Source organism: Corapipo altera, unplaced genomic scaffold, assembly GCF_003945725.1.
Source record: "Corapipo altera isolate COAL_440 unplaced genomic scaffold, ASM394572v1 79, whole genome shotgun sequence".
NCBI lineage: Eukaryota > Metazoa > Chordata > Aves > Passeriformes > Pipridae > Corapipo > Corapipo altera.
The window spans coordinates 1,740,733-1,759,664 of record NW_020884927.1 but is presented as its reverse complement, the minus strand read 5'-3'; the positions used below and the strand labels follow the sequence as shown (position 1 = coordinate 1,759,664).

At 49.5% G+C, this 18,932-nt stretch overlaps 1 protein-coding gene across 2 annotated transcripts; it reads right to left on the bottom strand.

Annotated features, from left to right (window-relative positions):
• Positions 1-8,258: 8,258 nt before the first annotated feature.
• LOC113954373 (zinc finger protein 675-like) lies at positions 8,259-13,800 on the bottom strand. Of its 2 annotated transcripts, none has more exons than XM_027658599.1 (3): positions 13,676-13,800; positions 13,424-13,529; positions 8,259-12,688 (listed from the first exon to the last, which is right to left on the bottom strand). In XM_027658599.1, exon 3 carries the CDS (start codon positions 12,574-12,576, stop codon positions 11,410-11,412), a length of 1,167 nt encoding a protein of 388 aa, XP_027514400.1. In that variant the 5' UTR covers positions 12,577-12,688; positions 13,424-13,529; positions 13,676-13,800; the 3' UTR covers positions 8,259-11,409. The 2 variants fall into 2 exon arrangements, with proteins under 2 accessions (XP_027514400.1, XP_027514401.1); XM_027658600.1 differs by having other exon boundaries at positions 13,424-13,526.
• Between the last annotated feature and the right edge of the window lie 5,132 nt (positions 13,801-18,932).

Below are 18,932 nucleotides of genomic sequence, written 5' to 3'. Positions count from 1 at the left end.
CCTCTGCCTCCTTGGAGCTCCTCCAGCTGATACAAGTGACTCAACTTAGAGCTGATGCATGAAGTCAAGTCTCTCCTGGAAACCAAAGCATAATTCCAGAGGGGAGGAGCACATGAAACCACACACAGCATCAACACGGACGCCAGACTGAAAACCTCAGTGGCTCTCTCGGGACCTCTTGTCCAGTCTGACTTCTTTCTCATGAGCACTGTTTGTGATGCTTCATGGATGTATCAGCCCAGGACACTCCTCCTTCCCCCAAAACACAGCTGCCTTGCAACAGAGCCCGTCTGCTGTCTAACTGATGACAACAATCAGAAATTATATGCTTTAGGTAAAGGCAAAAAGAATACAGGGCCACACAAATTCTTCTGAGGAAGAAATTAAGCTCAGGCCACATAGACTTGATGCCTTCTGGCACAGAGCCTAAATTTTCCTAAGGAGCATCCCAAGCCCAGCACCTTCCAATGTACTCACATCCTTTAGCACAGAGCCAGGGATACAGCTGAGAGTTGGTGAGAAGGGCAACATGAGGACATCGTGTGGTGTCCATGACCCACGTACTCTTTTGCTAAACCCACCTCTAGCCCACATGTGCTGAGAATGCACAGCCAGTGTCTCTCTAACTGCACCTCATGGGGAGATACCTGCCTGGGATGACAGGCTCCCCTCTGTACACTGTACCTTTGTGTTATCTCACACTTACTCTAAAGTGCTGACAGAAGAAATGCTGAATCAGGAGTGCTCAGATGGAAGAAATTCATTTGTTTTTTAGCACCAGTATGGCCCTATGCTGATTTGAGACATTGCTGCTTGGGGAGCAGAGGATGTGAGATTCAGTGCCTGGCACCCTGAGGAACAGCTTGTTTCCAAACCACAATGAAATGTGCTGGATCTGGGAAATGGGGAGGCCAATGGGACCCACAGTACCCCTTTTTGACAACTCAAAATTATTTCTTAGTACCTTCTGGCCTCTTGTTCACAGGCCTGTGACGAGGTGCCTTGGCTGCTGACGGTACTTGCAGTGGCAGCACTCAGAGTTCCCACCTGCACCCAGGGCCAAGGCCAGCCCTGTTTTCTGTACCACTGGTGCAGTCACCAATAAGTTGTTACCTTGGAGAAGTCAACAACACCCACAGCCACTCTTCAGGAGCATGCCCCAAGCAGGCAAACAGCTCCTGTTTCCCTGAGCTCAGCAGCCCTGCCTGATAAAAGATGGGATGGAGCTGCTCAGAGAAAAGGAGAAGAGAACATTTCCAGTGCTGGCTCTGCTCCCATCAGTTAGAGAGTACATGGCACAAAGTCCCAGAGGTACAGCTCTGGGCTGGCCCCAGGACACCACCAAGCCAGGCAGCCACAGGGAACAGCCCAGCTCTCCATCCCACTGGGGCGCTGTGGGGCACAGGAGCAGTCCTTGAACTTGGGGAAGAGCAATGGCCATCCAGGCCTCCTCCACCTGGAAAATGCCTACTGGCACCACAGAGAGCTGGGGAGAGGAGGCACAACACCCTGCCAAAGCCCATGTCCCAGCCTTGCCAAGGCTCAGCTGTGGGAGCAGCTTCACCCCCCCTGCTGAAAAACAACAGCTGACCAAGTCCATACTGTCCCCAGTACCCATTCACACGTGCTACTCCCTGCATCAGTTTCCCCAGCTGTCAAAATCATCCTACCCCAAGGCCTGGCAAGAGCTATTTTACATCTGAGGCTACTCCAGCTGTGACCAGGACGGTGTGGGCAGCCCCAGAGCAGCCTCTGGCAGGCAGAATGGAGGGCAGCAGGCAGAAAGGGGTGCGCCTGCCTGTCCCCTCGTTCACCCCTCCTGTCTGTGTGCTCCGTAGGGAGCAGGGAGCTGCACAAACCCGGGGCCAAGGAGCATCTCCACCAGACACCCAATGCGTCCTGAAACCCTCTGGCTTCTCTAAAGGAGCTGGACCCACTGCCACGAGGGGGTCTCGTGTGTCCCCTGTCCCCAGGCTGTCAGCACAGCAAACATCCACCTACATCCCCGCGGTTCTGGCAGGGCGACATTGCCATCTGCTGCCTGCTGCTCGGCAGGACACGCCAGCCTGCCTCTGCCACCCCGTACGGCCCTCCTCCAGCCATCCCCGGGGGGATGGACGATTGTCCCTGCGGGGACCCTCCAGCACCGAGTGCCACAGGCACTGGGGCAGCAACCACGCCACCACTTCCACACTGAGCTCACAGCTCCAGCCCAGCAGCAAAGAGCACAAGGCAGCTGTGCTTCATCCCACCACACACCTCTGGGTCTATCCTGCTCCAGGGTGTGTGGCTGGTATGCTCATTTGTGGCTAATGAACATGCAGCCACCTAGCAGCACAGGGATGGCAGAGCAGGGTCCCAAACCAGGGTCATGTTCCCTGCTTTCATAGCTATAGAACTATGGTTCTGTGATTATGGAACATAGTTTGAGCTGAAAGGGATATTTTAAACATCATCTAGTCCAAACCCCCTGCAATAAACAGGGACATCTTCAACTAGATCAGGTTGCTCAGAGCCCTGTGCAACCTGACCTTGAACATTCCCAGAGATGGGGCAGCCACCACCTTCCTGGGCAACCTGTACCGGTGTTTCCCCCCACTCACAAGCACCAGTTTTAACTGCTCTGAGCTGCCATGTGACAAACCCTAGCACTGAGTGCTGCCCTCAGCCCTGCTGGTGACTCACCCACCAAATGGGAACACACACCTCCAGCTCTTGTGCCTTGGGTTCTTCATCTGGAAACATAAAGATGGTATTTTTTAGCTCACAGCCACAGCAAGAGATGTTCACTTATTTGAAAGTACCCACATACTGTTTCTACAGCTTAAGATAGGAGATGCCATCAAAGGGAGAAGAAAAGTAGTAATTATCTGTAGTTCAAAAGTTTAGCCTTCAGAGAAGGAATTTGGTTTCCAGCTATACTAGTCAAATGCTTTTAAGCTGATCTTTTCCAAGCGGCTGTGTGGTTTATAATTGAGATTACCCACCTGAGACAGGTTTCCACATCAGGCCTGGATTTATAGGACAGACAACCTGGACAAACACTGATGGCTGGACAGGTCACTTGGCTGCACACCTTGGTGCTGGTGTGCATGTGGCCACAATGGACAGGCTGAATGAGTGAAACCAGGCCTGTCTGAGAGAAAAATCACCTTTTTCTCCCCCCATCAGGTCTGGCACTGAGATTTGCTGTGCCGTTCCTAAATATTGAAGTATTATTTCCTACATTTTCCACCCATGTGGCCTCAGACTTACAGCCTGCCCAGTCACTCCCCCAGATCCCAGTCTCCCCAGTTGCTGGGAATGTGCCACACTTCCACTGTAGCTGTGGCACAGACCCCCAGGAGCTGGTCTCAGACATCCCCTAAAAGCAGCACATCCATGCCAGCAGTGCTCAGGAAAGCTGTCCCAGCTGCCTTGTCCTGACAGCCCACAGGGCTGGGGGTCTCCCAAGACAGCCCCAGGGAAACCCTGGATGTCTCCTCCTCTGAGCCTGTAAATTTGGGCTTCTACCTACCTTTGTACCTTTGACAGCTCCTGCAATGGGCCTGGGAACAGCTTAGACAGGGTATTATTTGGATTTCCTCTCACTGTTGCTTCTCTATGGGCAGGCAACATGGTGTTTACCCTATAACCTAACTCTGGTTACCAGGGAAAATGCCAGGCAGATTTCAGAGCAGTCCAGGGACCACAAGGAAAAAAGGAAGGACTTTACAAAGAAAAAGAATTTTAAAAAGCACTTACCTGCACGCTATAGATTTTGTGACATCTTTTTCTTCTTAAATCATTTTCTCATCCAGGTCTTATGACTTTGTGCTTTCTTATTATATACAGCACCTCTCAAGGCTTTTCCTTGGCTGCTTGTTCAGCCCAGAGCTCCACTGCAGGGAGAACCAGCCCAGGAAAACACGTTACTCACAGACCCAAGCAGGGAGGACAGTTTATTTTGCTCTGTTTCAAAAGAAGGGGAGAACAATATTAATAAAAATTACCTTTTTTCTTCTGCAGCATTTCTTTTTTGTTCGTGAAGGAGGTGGACATGAGGAAGGACCTCCCCCCCATGCCCCCAAAACACGCAGCACAGCTGGAGAGGGATCAGCAATGCCAGGGTCACCAAGGGACCACACCAACCTAGCACTACTTTTGGGAACCCCTGTTGGAGAGAGAGCTCCAGCCCTCCTCCCTGCTCTCTTTATAGCTTGTCAAGGGCCTTAGCTGGTCCCCATGATGATGCTCCTCTCACCATAACAAGATGAACCTGTGTCTGACTCCTGCAGGTCCCTTCCCATGGCTTTCTCTCGCCCTCTGGTTTGTAAAGCGTGCCCATTTTATACTCAGTGACAGACCTCAAGTCATAGAATCATAGAGCCACAGAATTGTTAAGGTTGTAAAAGCCCTTTAAAATCATCCAGTCCAACCATTAACCCAGCACCCACCACTAAACCATGTCCCCAAGGGCCACAGCTACACATATTTTAAATCCCTCCAGGGTGATTCTGTCACTTCTCTGGGCAGCCTGTTCCAGTGCTTGACAACCCTTGGGGTGAAGAAATTTTTCCTAAAATCCAATTCAAATGTCCCCTGCCCTATTATTTCCCCACCCCAAGCTAAACCCCTCCACTTTGTAGAGATGCTGCCAAGACCCAGCGAACACTTTTTGCTGGTGTGCTGGGTTGGCTCCAGTGTAACAGGAGGTTACATGGGAATAAAACCATTTGGAGGAGGATTTCAGGCTACTGTGAACAGGGATCCTTCATTTATGTCATATCCAGGCAATCAATAATGGTTTCAGCCCCTTGGAGAGCAACAGTGCCCCGCTGAAGCAGCGGCTCATGGGTGCTCACGGGCGCTGTCACTCAGCAGTGACCTCCTGGCCCAGTTGGCTCCAACTTCAGAGAGAAATGGATTTGCACGTCTCTGGTTTCCTGTGGCGTCACAACATTGATTCCTTTATTGGATCTAAAGCCATTTCCAAGGCATGTGCTCTCATCTACTGCATGCAAGTTATCCAAGAGAGGAAAACCAGAGGAAATGAGCACTTGGGGAGGAGGCAGTGGGATGGTGACAGCTTTGTCAGGCATTCACCTGGTGACTGGTACTCTGCTCTGGGCCATTTTAAGATGCTCCAAGTGCAGCCCAGGGGTAATTACCCCTTCCCACATGCTCTCCCAGCTCCTGGTGTTAGGATCATACTCCCATCTTTTCAGGTGCAAAGTCCTGGTCAGCAATGCTGAAGGCTGCTCTGTAGTGTTTTTGCCGAATTATTACCTGTTGCCAGCGGTTTGGGGGTTTTAATTTCTGCTAATCCCAAATAAAACAACTGTTGGGCGAGAGTCCTCAGTGTTGAGATTGCCCATGAAATGAGTCAGCTTAAAATAAGGGGTAAGGTTCAATCCTGATGCGAGAGAGGAGACAGAAATCCCCACTGCGAGGAAAGGAAAAGCTAAGCAGCATGTGTGAGACAGACAGTAAGGGAAGCAGGGAGGAAATATCCCTGCAAGAAAGCTCACACAGTGGAGAGAGACAGAAACACACGTGCTGGACTTGTGAGGAGGGAGAAACTGCTTGCACAGTGGCCAAGGACTGTCCAGGCAGTGACAAACACATCTTGAATGGGAATAGAAACAAGGATTTATCACAAGGTACCAGAGATGAAAGTCACAGCATGAAGTCCAGTGAGGAAAGTGGAGGAAAAGCACTTGAGAGCTCTGCTGGTGCTGGGGCTCTCTCCAGCAGAAGTGGAAATAGTATCTAAAAGCCAGGAGCAGGCAAAGGCCTCCTGGTAGGTGTGGTGGGAGGCACAACTTGAGCAGACAGCTGGTGCTCTCCATCACCAGCAGGGAAGGGTGGGAAAGGGCTCAGGCAGGCAGAGCAGCCCTCCTGTACTTCCCAGGCTGCTCTCTTTGATGCAGGCACCAAAGTTGGGATGAGGAAAGAGGTCCCAGCCTCAAAGGCTCTGCAGCTGCTCTGCTGGACACAAAAAGGTGACACGGACACCCACACACTTGCATGGGATGCTCTGCTCTCCTACACAGGAGCCTGGGGGCTGCTCCTGCCAGGCTGGCTACCCACCCATGCTCACCCATCAAGGTGAGGGGGGATCCTAGTAAATCCAGAGAGGAGTTGAGCATCCAAAGAGGAATTTGCTGCAGCTCTTGTCAAGGAGAGGAATGGGTCTTCTTCCTTTCTCTGTAGGGGTTTGTAATCAGATTTACCTTCCTGAGAAGCAGTTGCTCAGATACCCTCCTTCTCCAGCATGTGGAGCAGGCACACGCTGCTCTTCAGACTCCTCACACATCCTGAGTTCCCTGGGCAATGTCACACATTCGCACAGGAGCGGGGCAGAGCCTGCTGACCTGCTTGCAAAACTGCAAAGAGCACCAGTGAAAATAAAACTGTCGCAGGCCAAACCTCCCGCCCTCAGCACTGCATGTCCCACAGACAGCAAACCCACTGGGTGCTGGCTGCACCTGGCTCGAGGTCAGGGTCTGATTTTAATTCTCTTTAAGTGGTAGAAATGTGCCTGCACTGCTGTGTTTGTGCCCAGGGGCAGGAAGCAGCTTGGCCTGCCCACATGCTCTGCCAACAGCTCGCAGGGCATCTGCTCTGCTGAGCCAGCCTAGTGGGATGCCAGGCAGCTTTCCCACCTTTACCATCACAGCTCCTGGATGTTGTTCTTAGATCCTCACCCTCTTGCTATTTTTATTTCTCTAGAAATGCTCTGTGTGGCCAGATGACCTTTATTAAGATCGTATATTTTTATACTGCATGACTCTGCATCTCTGCTGGGCCCTCCAGGAATGGAAGCAGCAGCTCCTGCTTGCCTGGCATTGGAACATTTGAGCTCCTCAGCCATCAAGAGAAACAGCCACTGGATCTGAAACCTGGCAGAGCCCCAGGGCCTCTGTAATTAATAACTTCTGCATTTTGTTTCCTGGTAGTTCTGTATTTTAAAAAGCAGAAAAATTGTTAACAGAGTGCAGAAAATAAAAATCCATGCTTTCAAATAAGCATTTTAGCCATTAGAGGGATCAAGGGCATCATATCTAAGCATAAATCAGTGTGACCAAAGACAAAACCAGCTACAATAGGAAACAGCTGCCCAGTTGCTCTGCTCCTCATGCCTGTCATCCCCTCCTGCTCTAAAATCCAGGTTCCCTACAGCAATGGCCCTGGGAGTGGAGGAGCTTTAGAGGCATCCCTGCCCTGCAGGTGAGGAGCATGGTAAGCCTGAAGCACCTCAAATGCACACAAACAAAAGCCCAAACCCTCCTGTGCTGCCAGTGAGACAAGCACTGCAAAACACACAACCTTTTCACACAGAGCATGCTGGATACAGTAATTATAGGCAAAATAATTGCACTCCTTGCTTTCCCCTCGGTAGAGTCCCTTTCCAAAGCAGAAGTGCAGAGTATTTCTACAGCAATAACCTGCTTTCTGAGCCCAAGACCAGTTGGTAAAAATGGCTTCTCTCAGGTATCTGATAGCTGAGGCAATTAAAAGAGAATTAAACTGACATTTCTAACTTGCAGTGCAAGAGGAATGTGCAGTGGTGAAATAATTAAGAGCTACTGCTGGGAACATACTGTTTTCACCTGTCTGCTGCGAAGAACAAAAGGTCAAGAAGCGTTTTTGGCTTTTTATTTTTGTCTTCCTTTTTCAGTAATTAGTGTCTAGTTACCGCTGCATCCCCAAATGCCAGAGCCCAAGGGTTTTCCAAATGACGAGAGAGGTGTTTAGTGGTCGGTACCTGGTTTATCCAGCCTCACTTGGTGACAAGCCACATTTTGCAAGTCAGATTTCCCTGCTCAAGTGACGCATGTGAAGGGCTCAGAGCTTCATTTTCTGGTTTATGAAACTGGCTTGAAAGGTCTTTCCAGCACCTGCCTGGGAGCAGCTCCACAGTGGATCTGCAGTCCCATCCCATGCTGTCCTCCTGTCCAGCATCATTTGCTTCCCCATCAGTTACACTGGTGCAGCAGCTGCATCTGAGCCTATTGGGAAGGGAAGGTGATTCTCTGGATAGGAACCCACCTTGGAGCATCCTTGTGCAGACAGGGCTCAACACTGCAGGGACTCCCAGCTGTTTTTCCCAACTCCATGAACACAGAAAGATTCACCTCCCCACACCTGAGTGTCCCATGGGAGCAGAGATGGGTCTGAAAGATGAGGGGACACAGCAGATGTACCTCTTCAGTGCAGCAAGGGCCCTGGTGTGTGTGAGAAAACAGAAATCATCTTCCACCTTTCCCATTAGCTAAAAGAAAAGAGTGATATTTATTTACTGGATGCCAGTCTGGTCAGGATCCAAGTCCCAGCATGTTTTTCACATAAAATTCATACCTGTAGACAGAACCCCAAGTCATCCTTGCCCTCACCATCATCTCCACCAGCCATGCTTGGTTTATGCTTCAGCCCATCACCCCAGGGTACCTCTGCCTCTGGCCCTTCTTTCCACCCCTCCTGCTCTGCCAACCCAACTCCAGGTTCATTTGCAGGAGACAGCTACAGTTTAGGAATGTTTCTGATGTTTTCCCAAGTCAGAGTATCCCAGGATTTTAGTCTCTCTCATGCAGAGTGAACCTGAGCACACCCTGGGCTTGTGTTTACCACTGACCTTCCGGAAGGGAGAACAGGGCTCTGCGTGGTTTTAGGACAAGCACACTTTCCCTGTCAAGGTGAGCAGGTGAGGGATGAAACCCAGAGTAGTGTGCTTCTCCAGAGTTAGTATCATTCTGCCTCAGCCTGTCCCATCTCCTGCCCTGTCCAATCTCCTGCATGCAGGCTCTTCCAGGAAGGATTTGGGGACCAGTCTGGAAGAATAAGGAAGGTACATGCCTGGCTGACTCCATCCTTTCCTCTGCCAGGGGTGGCAGTCACGTTTTATAGGTCACTGTAGTTTGCAAAGGAGTTAATGGAAGTTTCTTTGAAGAAGTTCAACACGCTTGTCCCAGAAGCCATCACATTTTAATTACTCCTTTCACACATCCAAGCACTTTATATGCGAGTCAACCTTCCAGGCAAGTGTCTTTTTAATAACCTTTTAGTTAAGCCTAGTGGTTCTCATTTCACCATCCATTTCCTCTTCCCATATAACAGACCTTCATTCAAAATACTTTCACCATTATCCTATAGGTACAACTTCCACCAACTGCTAACACCAAAAAGGAGAATAACTGGATTTTCTCAATTACTGCAACTGCCTAAGCAGAACAGTCACACAACATAAAGATGTGCATAGTGGTGCAGTTTAATTGGATATTAAAACCCCCTGCAGCAAGAGCATTGCATACCCAAGGGAGAAGCAGGATGCTGAACAGGGGAGGCTGTGGATGACAACTTCAAAATGGGTCTAGAAGATGAGTGTGGAAACTTATTGCATGAAAGCTTCTAGAACAGCTTTGTCACCTCACTATCTGCCCTCTCTCTCTCCAGGTCACTTCAGAAGGTGTTGAACGTCACAGTCCCCACAGAACAGCACTGTTGACCTCTCTCTGCAGATCACTTACCCACAGTCAGCCAGGATTCTTGTCATGCAAAGATCTTTCCTCTTAGAGAGGCTAAGCAGCCCTCAGATAAGACTGAGCTGTTGCTAAGGGGCCCCAGCAAAAGCTCTTTGGAAACCTAAAACGGTACTGGAACTTCCTGCCTGGAGGGGAGTTTGGAGAAAGTCTCAGTCCCACTGTAGTGAATGCACATGGTACACAGGGTCCAGCCACCCCAGCATTACAAAAGTACACAGACAACAGAACACATCCTCAGAAGCAGGATGCAGATCAGTTCCCCCATCTGGAGATTTCTTTGAGGAATTAAATGAAAATGACCAATCAGTGATGCCAGGAGAATTAGTCTCCAATTCATAATCGAGTTAAAGTTTTGCTGCAGTGGTTCAGCTTGATCTGAGCCAAGGACCTCACATCAAACACAGCTGTGTGACACCTGCTCAGCTCTTGCACAGGTGGAAGGTGCTGAACAGCCATCATTATTTTTTACTCCATGGAATAAGCAAACTAATGGTACAATTAGTATTTTATATCAAGTAGCCTGATAGTAAATGCAAAGGTACATTACCCTGAAGCTTTACCTTCACTCTGCTGCAAAACTTCCTACTGAAAAGGCAGAAAGCACTGGAAAGGAATTAGTGAAATTATGGCAGCTGGCAGGGGAAAAGGAAGATGATACAGAAAGGAAATTAAGGCTGCAAATTAAGGACAAACTGGATGCTTCTACCACAGTGGTTAACAGCAGATAAAAACGTCATTATAAACTTTCAAAGTTAAACCCCCACTGCCATAACTGAGGCAACACCAACCTCTTTGGAAATTACAGCCTTGGAGTATTTGGCAGCACCTGAGTCTGCCAGGCTAGTTTCTAAGGAAACTTTTATTCACTAACGACCTAAATCAAAGTGAAGAGTCAAGCAAACACTTCAGTAGCACTCAGACACATCACAGAACAAAAAGACACGGTTTTGTTATGGGAAGCTTCCTTATGTGTGAAAACATTTAAATTAAGGAGATTCCTATGTGATGAGTAGGAAAGGTGGCTTAAATTTGGTCTTTTGCTCTTTGAATTTTGTGTTCTCAAATGCTTCTTAGCACAATACTCAGCTGGATAGAGTGCACGGTTCCATTAGAGACATAAATGCATTCAAACCCCTCATGCCAAGAGCATGCACCATCATAGCCAAAATAAAGCTTTTCCCATTATTAACAGACATTCAACTCATCACACAAAAGTGCATAAAGTATCAGTACTCCCTTACATAGTACCACTTGTGAAATACAGCTGGTAACTGATGCATTTATTAAGGAAGTGGTTTGTAGTTAGTTTGTTGGGTTTTTTTAAAATAACCAACATGATATTCCCCCTCCAAATAGAGAAAATGTAGTGGAAAGAAAAACTCAGCAAAAAACAAGGACAGAAGGGATAGAGGGACAATTCTGGACTGTTTTGACTTAGCAAAGATCTGCAACAACAGATCTCCAAACCCAGTGCCAGAAAGCCATCACATTCAAGAGGCCAGGGCCAATTTATCCAGTGACTGAGGCTGTGGAGAGAAGTCTCACAGCCTGAGCATCCTTGCACAGAGCTCAAGCTGATGCATGGTCAGTCCAGCAAATTGAGACAGCACGAGCACATGTGAGTGATTTCAGTCTCCCCGCGTGCAGTAATTTCATTACTCAGTGGTAATTAGGTAATTTGTTCGTACAAAGCAGTTCAAAGCCAGTCAGTGCAACCTCTACCAGCACAAGTTCCAGAGATCCCTGTGATGCTGCATTCCCTGCTGGGGCAGCGGGTCTGCCCTGGGCAGAGCGCGTGCAGTGGGTGCCTTCTCCAGCCCAACAGAGCAGACCTCGCTCAGGTGAGAAGCAACCGCGGAGACCGCAACCACAAATGAGCCAAGAATTAAGGTTTGTCCAGCTTGTGTGTGCGCTCGTGCCTCCGCAGGGTCCCTGACTCGGTGAAGGAATGCCCGCAGTAACCGCAGGAGTAGGGCTTCTCTCCCGTGTGGATGCGGTGGTGGCGCTGGAGCGACGCCAGCCGGGTGAACGTCCCCCCGCACTCCTCGCAGTAGAAGGGGCGCGCCCCAGAGTGAGTCTGCTGGTGCCTCTTCAGCCTGAGCAGCTGGACAAACGCCATGCCACACTCCTGGCACTTGTAGGGCTTGTCTTCCCGGTGGATCACCTTGTGTTTGGAAAGCAGGTTGGGCTTGTCGAAGCCTTTGCCGCACGTCGGGCAGGTGTAAGGTTTATAGTCGTCTTCCTCGGGCTTCTGGTTTTCTGCGTGAGGCTGATCGCTGTACTCAACAGTGTGCTGGTTACGGTGCACTATGGACCAGGGGTTCCTGGCCATGCCGTTTCCCAGGATCACCATGGAGCGCTCGATCTTGTGCACGTTGCGCAGGTGCCTCCAGACGTCGGCCGTGCGGATGAAGCCCTTGTCACACTCTGGGCATTTGTGCGGCCTGTCGCTGGAATGGATGAGCTTGTGCATCCGCAGGTTCGCCGCGCGGAAGAACTCTTTGGCACAGGTGGGACAGCGGTAGGAGTTTTCCACGAGGTGAGTTCGCCTGTGCTCCTGCAGCTCGCTCATGCCCTGGAAAGAGGAACCACACTTCTTGCACCGATACGGCAAAGCTTCCTCACAGACAGGCTCCAGGTCCTCTGCAAACATGTCACCAAGAATGGTACTTTCATTACCATCGTGGAGTCTTCCCTGTGGTTTCCTGGAGCAGTTAGAGGAACTGTGCTCTAAATCTTTATCCTCACACTGCAGGTCAAAGTTGGTATTGGAATGGACAAGCACCCCATCTGGACTCTCACCTTCTTTCTGGTAGTAGGTCTCACAGGTTTCTTTATCTTCACACTGCAGCTCTGCAGCAAGCTCCTGCTTACCTGAAGGTCCAGCAGAGTTGCAAAGAGGACTGAACATCTGTGAGTAATTCATGTCTACCTCCTTCTGGACTCTACGTGTGTGGCCTTCCTGCTTAGTTGTCTTTCTGGAATAATTTGAATGCTTCTCACCTGTGTCACAAATGTCATTCCCAGAGCCCCAGTCCACACTCACATCCATTTTCTGAGGCAAACGCTGTGTTCACCTGCAGCTCATCAGTGATGTGCACACCCAGAGCTTTGGGCCATTCATGGTAAGGGCATCTCATTTTCAGCTCTCTTTAAAGTCCTCCCTAGACAGTAAAACACCTGTTTCGTCAGTGATTCTTCTGATATTAACATAAGATAAATATATAACACTAAAGGTAATTTTCTTATTATAAGAATGGGACAGTCTATCAGTTAGACAGTAGGAGAAACAGAAGCATCTACTACTAGATACGTAGATAACCTACATTCAGCATATGAAAGACTATATTTAATGAAGTTAAATCCTCTATCATCATCCAGCCTTAACTATAAACCTAAATTGATAATTTCCACTTTTAATTCATGTAAAGATGAAAAATCATAGAATCCCAGAATGGTTTGGGTTGGAAAGGACCTTAAAGCTCACCTTATTCCAACCCCCTGCCATGGGAAGGGACACTTTCCACTACACCTGGTTGCTCAGAGCCCTGTCCAACCTGGCCCTGAACTCTTCCAGGGATGGGGCAGCCACAGCTTCTCTGGGCACCCTGTGCCAGGGCCTCACCACCTGCAGCATAGGGAAGAATTTCTTTCTAACATCTAATCTAAATCTCTTTTAGTTTGAAAACGTTCCCCCTTGCCCAGTCACTATCTGCCTGTGTAAAAAGTTGCTGTCCCTCTTTTCCATAAGCTCCCTTCAAGTACTGGAAGGCCGGGTAAGACATCTCCAAATACAGTTATATATAGGTAAGAACACACATATGTAAAACCACACACATTTCAGTATTTGCACGCATATATAAATATAAAACTTGCCTATTTACTTTCAGTAGGCTTACCAAGCACAGTTACCAGGGCAGTAGAATGATGTGCATCCAGAGAAAGGTCTTATTCACATCTCAGAAAGGCCAGTTTCATCAGCCACACAAGCTGCGCTTTCTTCTGCTGCGATACAGAAAACAATCTGGATTAGTCCTCGTTAGTCACTGCCTGGAACAGCGTGGCTCGACTCACCCCCAACTTCAGACATTCCCCTTCATTTAATAAGGAGCTGGGTAACAGTATTCCTCATCTCCAGCCCTCTAACTGACCTGCTGCTGCCTTTGGGGAAGCAAAACTTTCCAAGGGATGCTGGTGCTGCGTGGCTTAAGAGAACTCCATAACTATGGCCGTGCGGTCCCTGCAGCGGGGGAGGGGGATGTTCAAACCGCGATGTAGGCTGAAAAATAATAATAAATATGCGTATAAAAAGAAAGGGATTTATTGTTCCCGGCAGCACGAACTCCCAACTTTTGCCCGCTCCGATGCCCCGTTCCCCCCGCCCTACCTGGGGGGGCTCCCGCATCCCCCGCGCATTCCCCGCGCATCCCCCGCGCCGGCGGTCCCGGTGCAGCGGCGGCTCGGCCGTGCCCGCAGCGGCCGCGGCTGCAGCGGCGGGGCGGGACCGGGCGGACAGCGCGGCCCCTCCCCGGCGACAACGACAGCGACAGCCCTCGCTCCCGGCTCAGCTCCGCCGCCCCGTTCAAATCCTGCGACCGGCATTCCTTCCCGCCGCCCCGGCGGAGCGGTTTCGGAACCCCCGGCGCTCCGGGAGCCTGTTCGTAGAATCTTGGAAGGGTTCCTTGAAGATCATCTCCTTCCAAACCCCTGCTATGGGCAGGGACATCTTCCACTAGATCGAGTTCCAACCTGGCCTTGAACACCTCCAGGGATGAGGCAGCCACAGCTTCTCTGGGCAACCTGTGCCAGGGCCTCACCACCCCCATAGTAAAGAATTGTTTGCTAATACCTAATCTAAATCTACTCTCTTTCAGTCTGAAGCCATTTCCCTTTGTCCTGTTGTTACATGCTCTCATAAAAGTCTTGCTCCATCTTTCCCGTAAGTTCCCTTCAGGTACTGGAAGGCTGCAGTTAGGTCATGCCAAAACCTTATATCTTCCAGGTTGATGAATCCCAATTCTCTCAGCCTTTCCTCATAGCAGAGGTGCTCCATCCCTGTGATGAACTCCAGGAATATATAAGGACATGCACCAATATCCACAGCCAAGCATGTTTGTGTGGGGCACAGATGATGAATGGCCAATTTTTAAAAATCCAAACTGTGGTTTATTACAACTACCAAGGAATCGTGTAGTGCCAGCAAACAGTGGTCTTCCTCAGAGGGGTCATGGAGGAAATTACTAAAGCATCTCCAGATCCTTCTCCTCAAAAACATCAGTAGCAATTATGATTTCCTCATCCTCACTTATCCTTTCTAGAGGTGCCTCAGATTGTTCAGAAGGAAAGATTCTAAACATTCATTTTCACGCTGCAGGTCGGAGTTAGCGAGTTGGCTGAATCAACTTTAAATTTCAAAGGTCCCCCCTTTTTGCCACTGCAGAAATCCATATGGATTTCTTATTGCACTGAAGGTTTAGCAGGACTGGAAGGTGGTGAGTAATCTTCCTCCATGTCCAGCTGTCCCACCTTTGTGAGGCTCCTCTGGAATCACCTGAGCGTTCCTCACCTGTGTGACAACTGTCAGCACCAGAAACTAAGCCTGCCTCCTCTCTGTGGTATCATACAGTGCTTACTTGTTTGTAAATGTGGAGACAGGCAGTACAAATTCCCATGCCCTCTCATGTCTGGCTTCTTTCATGTCAGCTTCCTTGGAAAAGAAACAAGAATTTCATTATCTGCCAGGCAAAGTTAGTATTTAATCTGTCAGTTTAATTGAAAATACTTCAGTAGTGATAAATAATGCAGAACACTCCAAATGATGTCTCATGGGTTAGATCAAAGAACCAGGGCAGTGCCAGTCAGTGCATCGTGTCTTCTGTTGTTGGTCTGAGATGAGACAGAAAAGGGCTTCTGTGGCAAGGTAATAAAACCAGCACGTACACACCCCAACACTCAGACTGACAAAAGTGTCAACACACTCATCAAATTCATGAGCACAGTCCCAAACCTCGCCTCTGACTTTTGGTAACAAAGAACAGGCCTCTCTGCTAATGTTTTTCCATTAACCTAAAATGACAAACAAAATTCAGAGATCTTATTATACTGGTCCTCAGACAAACATACTCAGCTCTATCAAGTTCCACATATTTTATTTTTTCCTCCTGGTATTGAGGTATTTAAATGTACTCTGCCTTCCTTTTAATATGTTGCCTCTGCAAGAACATGTTTTTGTTAAATTCCACGCTCTAAGACTTTCCCATCAGTCTAGATGAGTTATTCCAGCACACATACACACACACACACACACAAAATCAGCTGTAATCCTCAAGGAGAAGGCAGAAAAATAAGTGAATCACCCATTTCATTACAATATATGATTCCTATTAAAATTACATTATTGGTATTTTGTGCCTGCCCTAGATTTATATTCCCAATGCACATATATGGATGCCAAATCCTTTTTATTTATGCCACCTCACTGTCGTGTGTTTTGAAGAGTCTGTAAGGACAGACGAGGACCTGTAATCAATTTGTCAGCTTGATCTACTTTGGAGTAATTTCTTAAATTTTTTCCCCATTAAATTCACTAAAACATGCAAATTTGCTTGCTGTCACAATGGGAGTGTAATATATTTTATGCAGAGTTTAACATCCCAACCCATCAAATTTGAATTTTTTATTGGCCATAGAGGTTTCTGACATCTGGCTACTTTGTTTTAGGACTGTCATAAGCACTTTAAAACATCTGAGAGCTTCAGACTCTTTTACATAGAACAACCCAAAAAAAACCCCTAAGTAGGAGCTGAATTCAGAGAGACTTAAGTGATGTTTGGCTGAAGGTTGAGATTTTAACTCCCCAGGGGAAAGCTGGGCTCCCTTTAGCCCACTGAACTCTGGTGACAGACTTGCAATAGCTGTTAGGGACTCTGAATTTCAAAAGAACACCAGCACAGAACCCTGGGAGTGCCATTAAAAGAAGGTTCAGGATCTCCAATGCTGTGCTCTCCAAAATCACCTGGAGCAAGGAATCGTTTTGCTATCCTAGCCAGCTCCACCCTGATTATCCTAACATGCTTTTTCCTGTTGTGCTTGCCAGGATCTTCTACATCTCTGAGTCTCAGTCAGTGGGCATCTCAGGAATGAGGCATTTGGAAGAAAGATTGAGAAAACAAGTTCTAACTACAGTTACAAAATCTGGAGTCAAGCTGTAAAGACCACAGAACAATTAACGGGAAAAAAACTACGCAAGGACTGTAAAAAGCAGGCCGGTCACGCTTTAGTTTCCCAAACTTGCATTTTCCTTGGCACATATTGATGCAGACTCTCAGCAAATTTCTATGCAAAAACCACTGTCTGATTCTGTCAGCTCAACTCTGACAGCTCAATTCAAGGGCTGGAGATACAAGAGTCTAAAGGAGCCTGCAGGGCAGTAATTTCTGGTGTGGGGCAGAAGGTGATTGTGCAAGAACGGCCACACTCTGTGGCTTCCTGCCACAACTGGCCGTGGGTTTGGAGATTTGTCTGCTGCCTGCCCCTTACACGTGCTTACTTTTGAAAATGCACAGGTGAGCTTGTTAAAGAATTCAAGGGGAAATCTTCACCTGCTGAGCAGTTCTCTGTACCCACTGTTTTTTGTTGTAACTGCTGGATTTCTAGGTTGGCTCAGAAAAGCATTTGATAATCCGTTTGATAATCTATTCAGCACAAAGGATTTTTTAACGCAACACCTGATTAAGCGTAAATAGTAAGTTTTCAGTGGTGCCCCAGGAAAATACAAAGTCTCGGTGAGTTCTTTTTCTTCTTCGTTTTCACAACCGGGGAGGTGGGACCAGATGACCCACAGTGGTCCCTTCCGACGTGAACCATTCCGTGATTAAAAAGGAAACTAAACGAGCAGCTCTGACTGCGCGGGGACCACCCCAAAACATCCCAACCTGTCCCACCTTCGCCCTTCGCTCCTCCCAGAGCTGTCTCGCAGTATTGGCGTCACCGGGGGTGGGATCAGCCCCTGTCACACCCTCCCTTTGACAGACACAGCCAGGGATCAGCCCCTGTCACACCTCCTGTGACTGAGGTAGCCGGAGATCAGCCCCTGTCACACCCCCCCTTTGACAGACACAGCCAGGGATCAGCCCCTATCACACCCCCTGTGACTGACATAGCCGGAGATCAGCCCCTGTCACACCCCCTGTGACTGACACAGCCAGGGATCAGCCCCTGTCACACCCCCTGTGACTGACACAGCCAGGGGTCAGCCCCTGTCACACCCCCTGTGACAAGACACAGCCAGGGGTCAGCCCCTGTCACACCCCCTGTGACAAGACACAGCCAGGGGTCAGCCCCTGTCACACCCTCCCTGTGACAGACACAGCCAGGGGTCAGCCCCTGTCACACCCCGTGTGACCGGTCCCTCACACCCCCGTGACTGACACAGCCTCTTTTCACACTCTCACGGGACTGCCATTCCCGGAGACCATCCCCGGTGCATCCCCGGCACCACTGACACAGCTGGGGGCTGGCCCCTGTCACCCTTCCATTGTGACTGACGCCGTCTGGGACCTCCCTTGTCACATCTCCAATTTGACTGACACCACCAGGGACCTCCCTTGTCACACCTCCAGTGTGACTGACACCACCAAGGACCTCCTCTGTCACACCTCCAGTATGACTGACACCACCAGGGACCTCCCCTGTCACACCTCCAGTGTGACTGACACAGGCAGGGACCACCTCTGTCACACCCCCAGGTGACTGACACAGCCAGAGGCCAGCCCCCCTCACCTGACTGACACAGCCAGACACCAGTTCCCATCACACCTCCAGTGTGACTGACACAGATGGGGACCGCCCCCGCCACACCCCCAGTGTGACTGACGCCAGCAGGGACCGCCTCTGTCACACCCCCAGCGCGAGTAACACTGCCCACATCACACCCCAAATGTGACTGACACGGGCAGAGACCGTCCCATCACCCCCCACAGTGTGACTGACACAGGCAGTGACCACGCCATCACCCCCCCAGGGTGACTGACACCAGCAGGGACTGCCCCTGTCACACCCCCAGTGTGAGTGACACCAGCAGGGATCACCCCTGTCACACCCCCCGTGTGAGTGACACCGGCAGGGATCGCCCCTGTCACACACCCAGCGTGGCTGACACTGGAAGGGACCAGCCTCGTCACTCTCCCAGTGTGACTGAGACTCGGAGGCAGCACTGCTGTCACACACACCTGCATGACTGTCACAGGCAGAGACCAACCCCTGCTCCAACCCCCAGCATGACTGACGTGCTGAGACCACCCCTGTGTCCCCTGGCTCAGCGCAATCCCATGAGGCTGACACAGCCACGGTAGCCATGGAACACACCTTGTCAGAGCATAAAAACCTGCAAAATTAATGAAAGTGCCC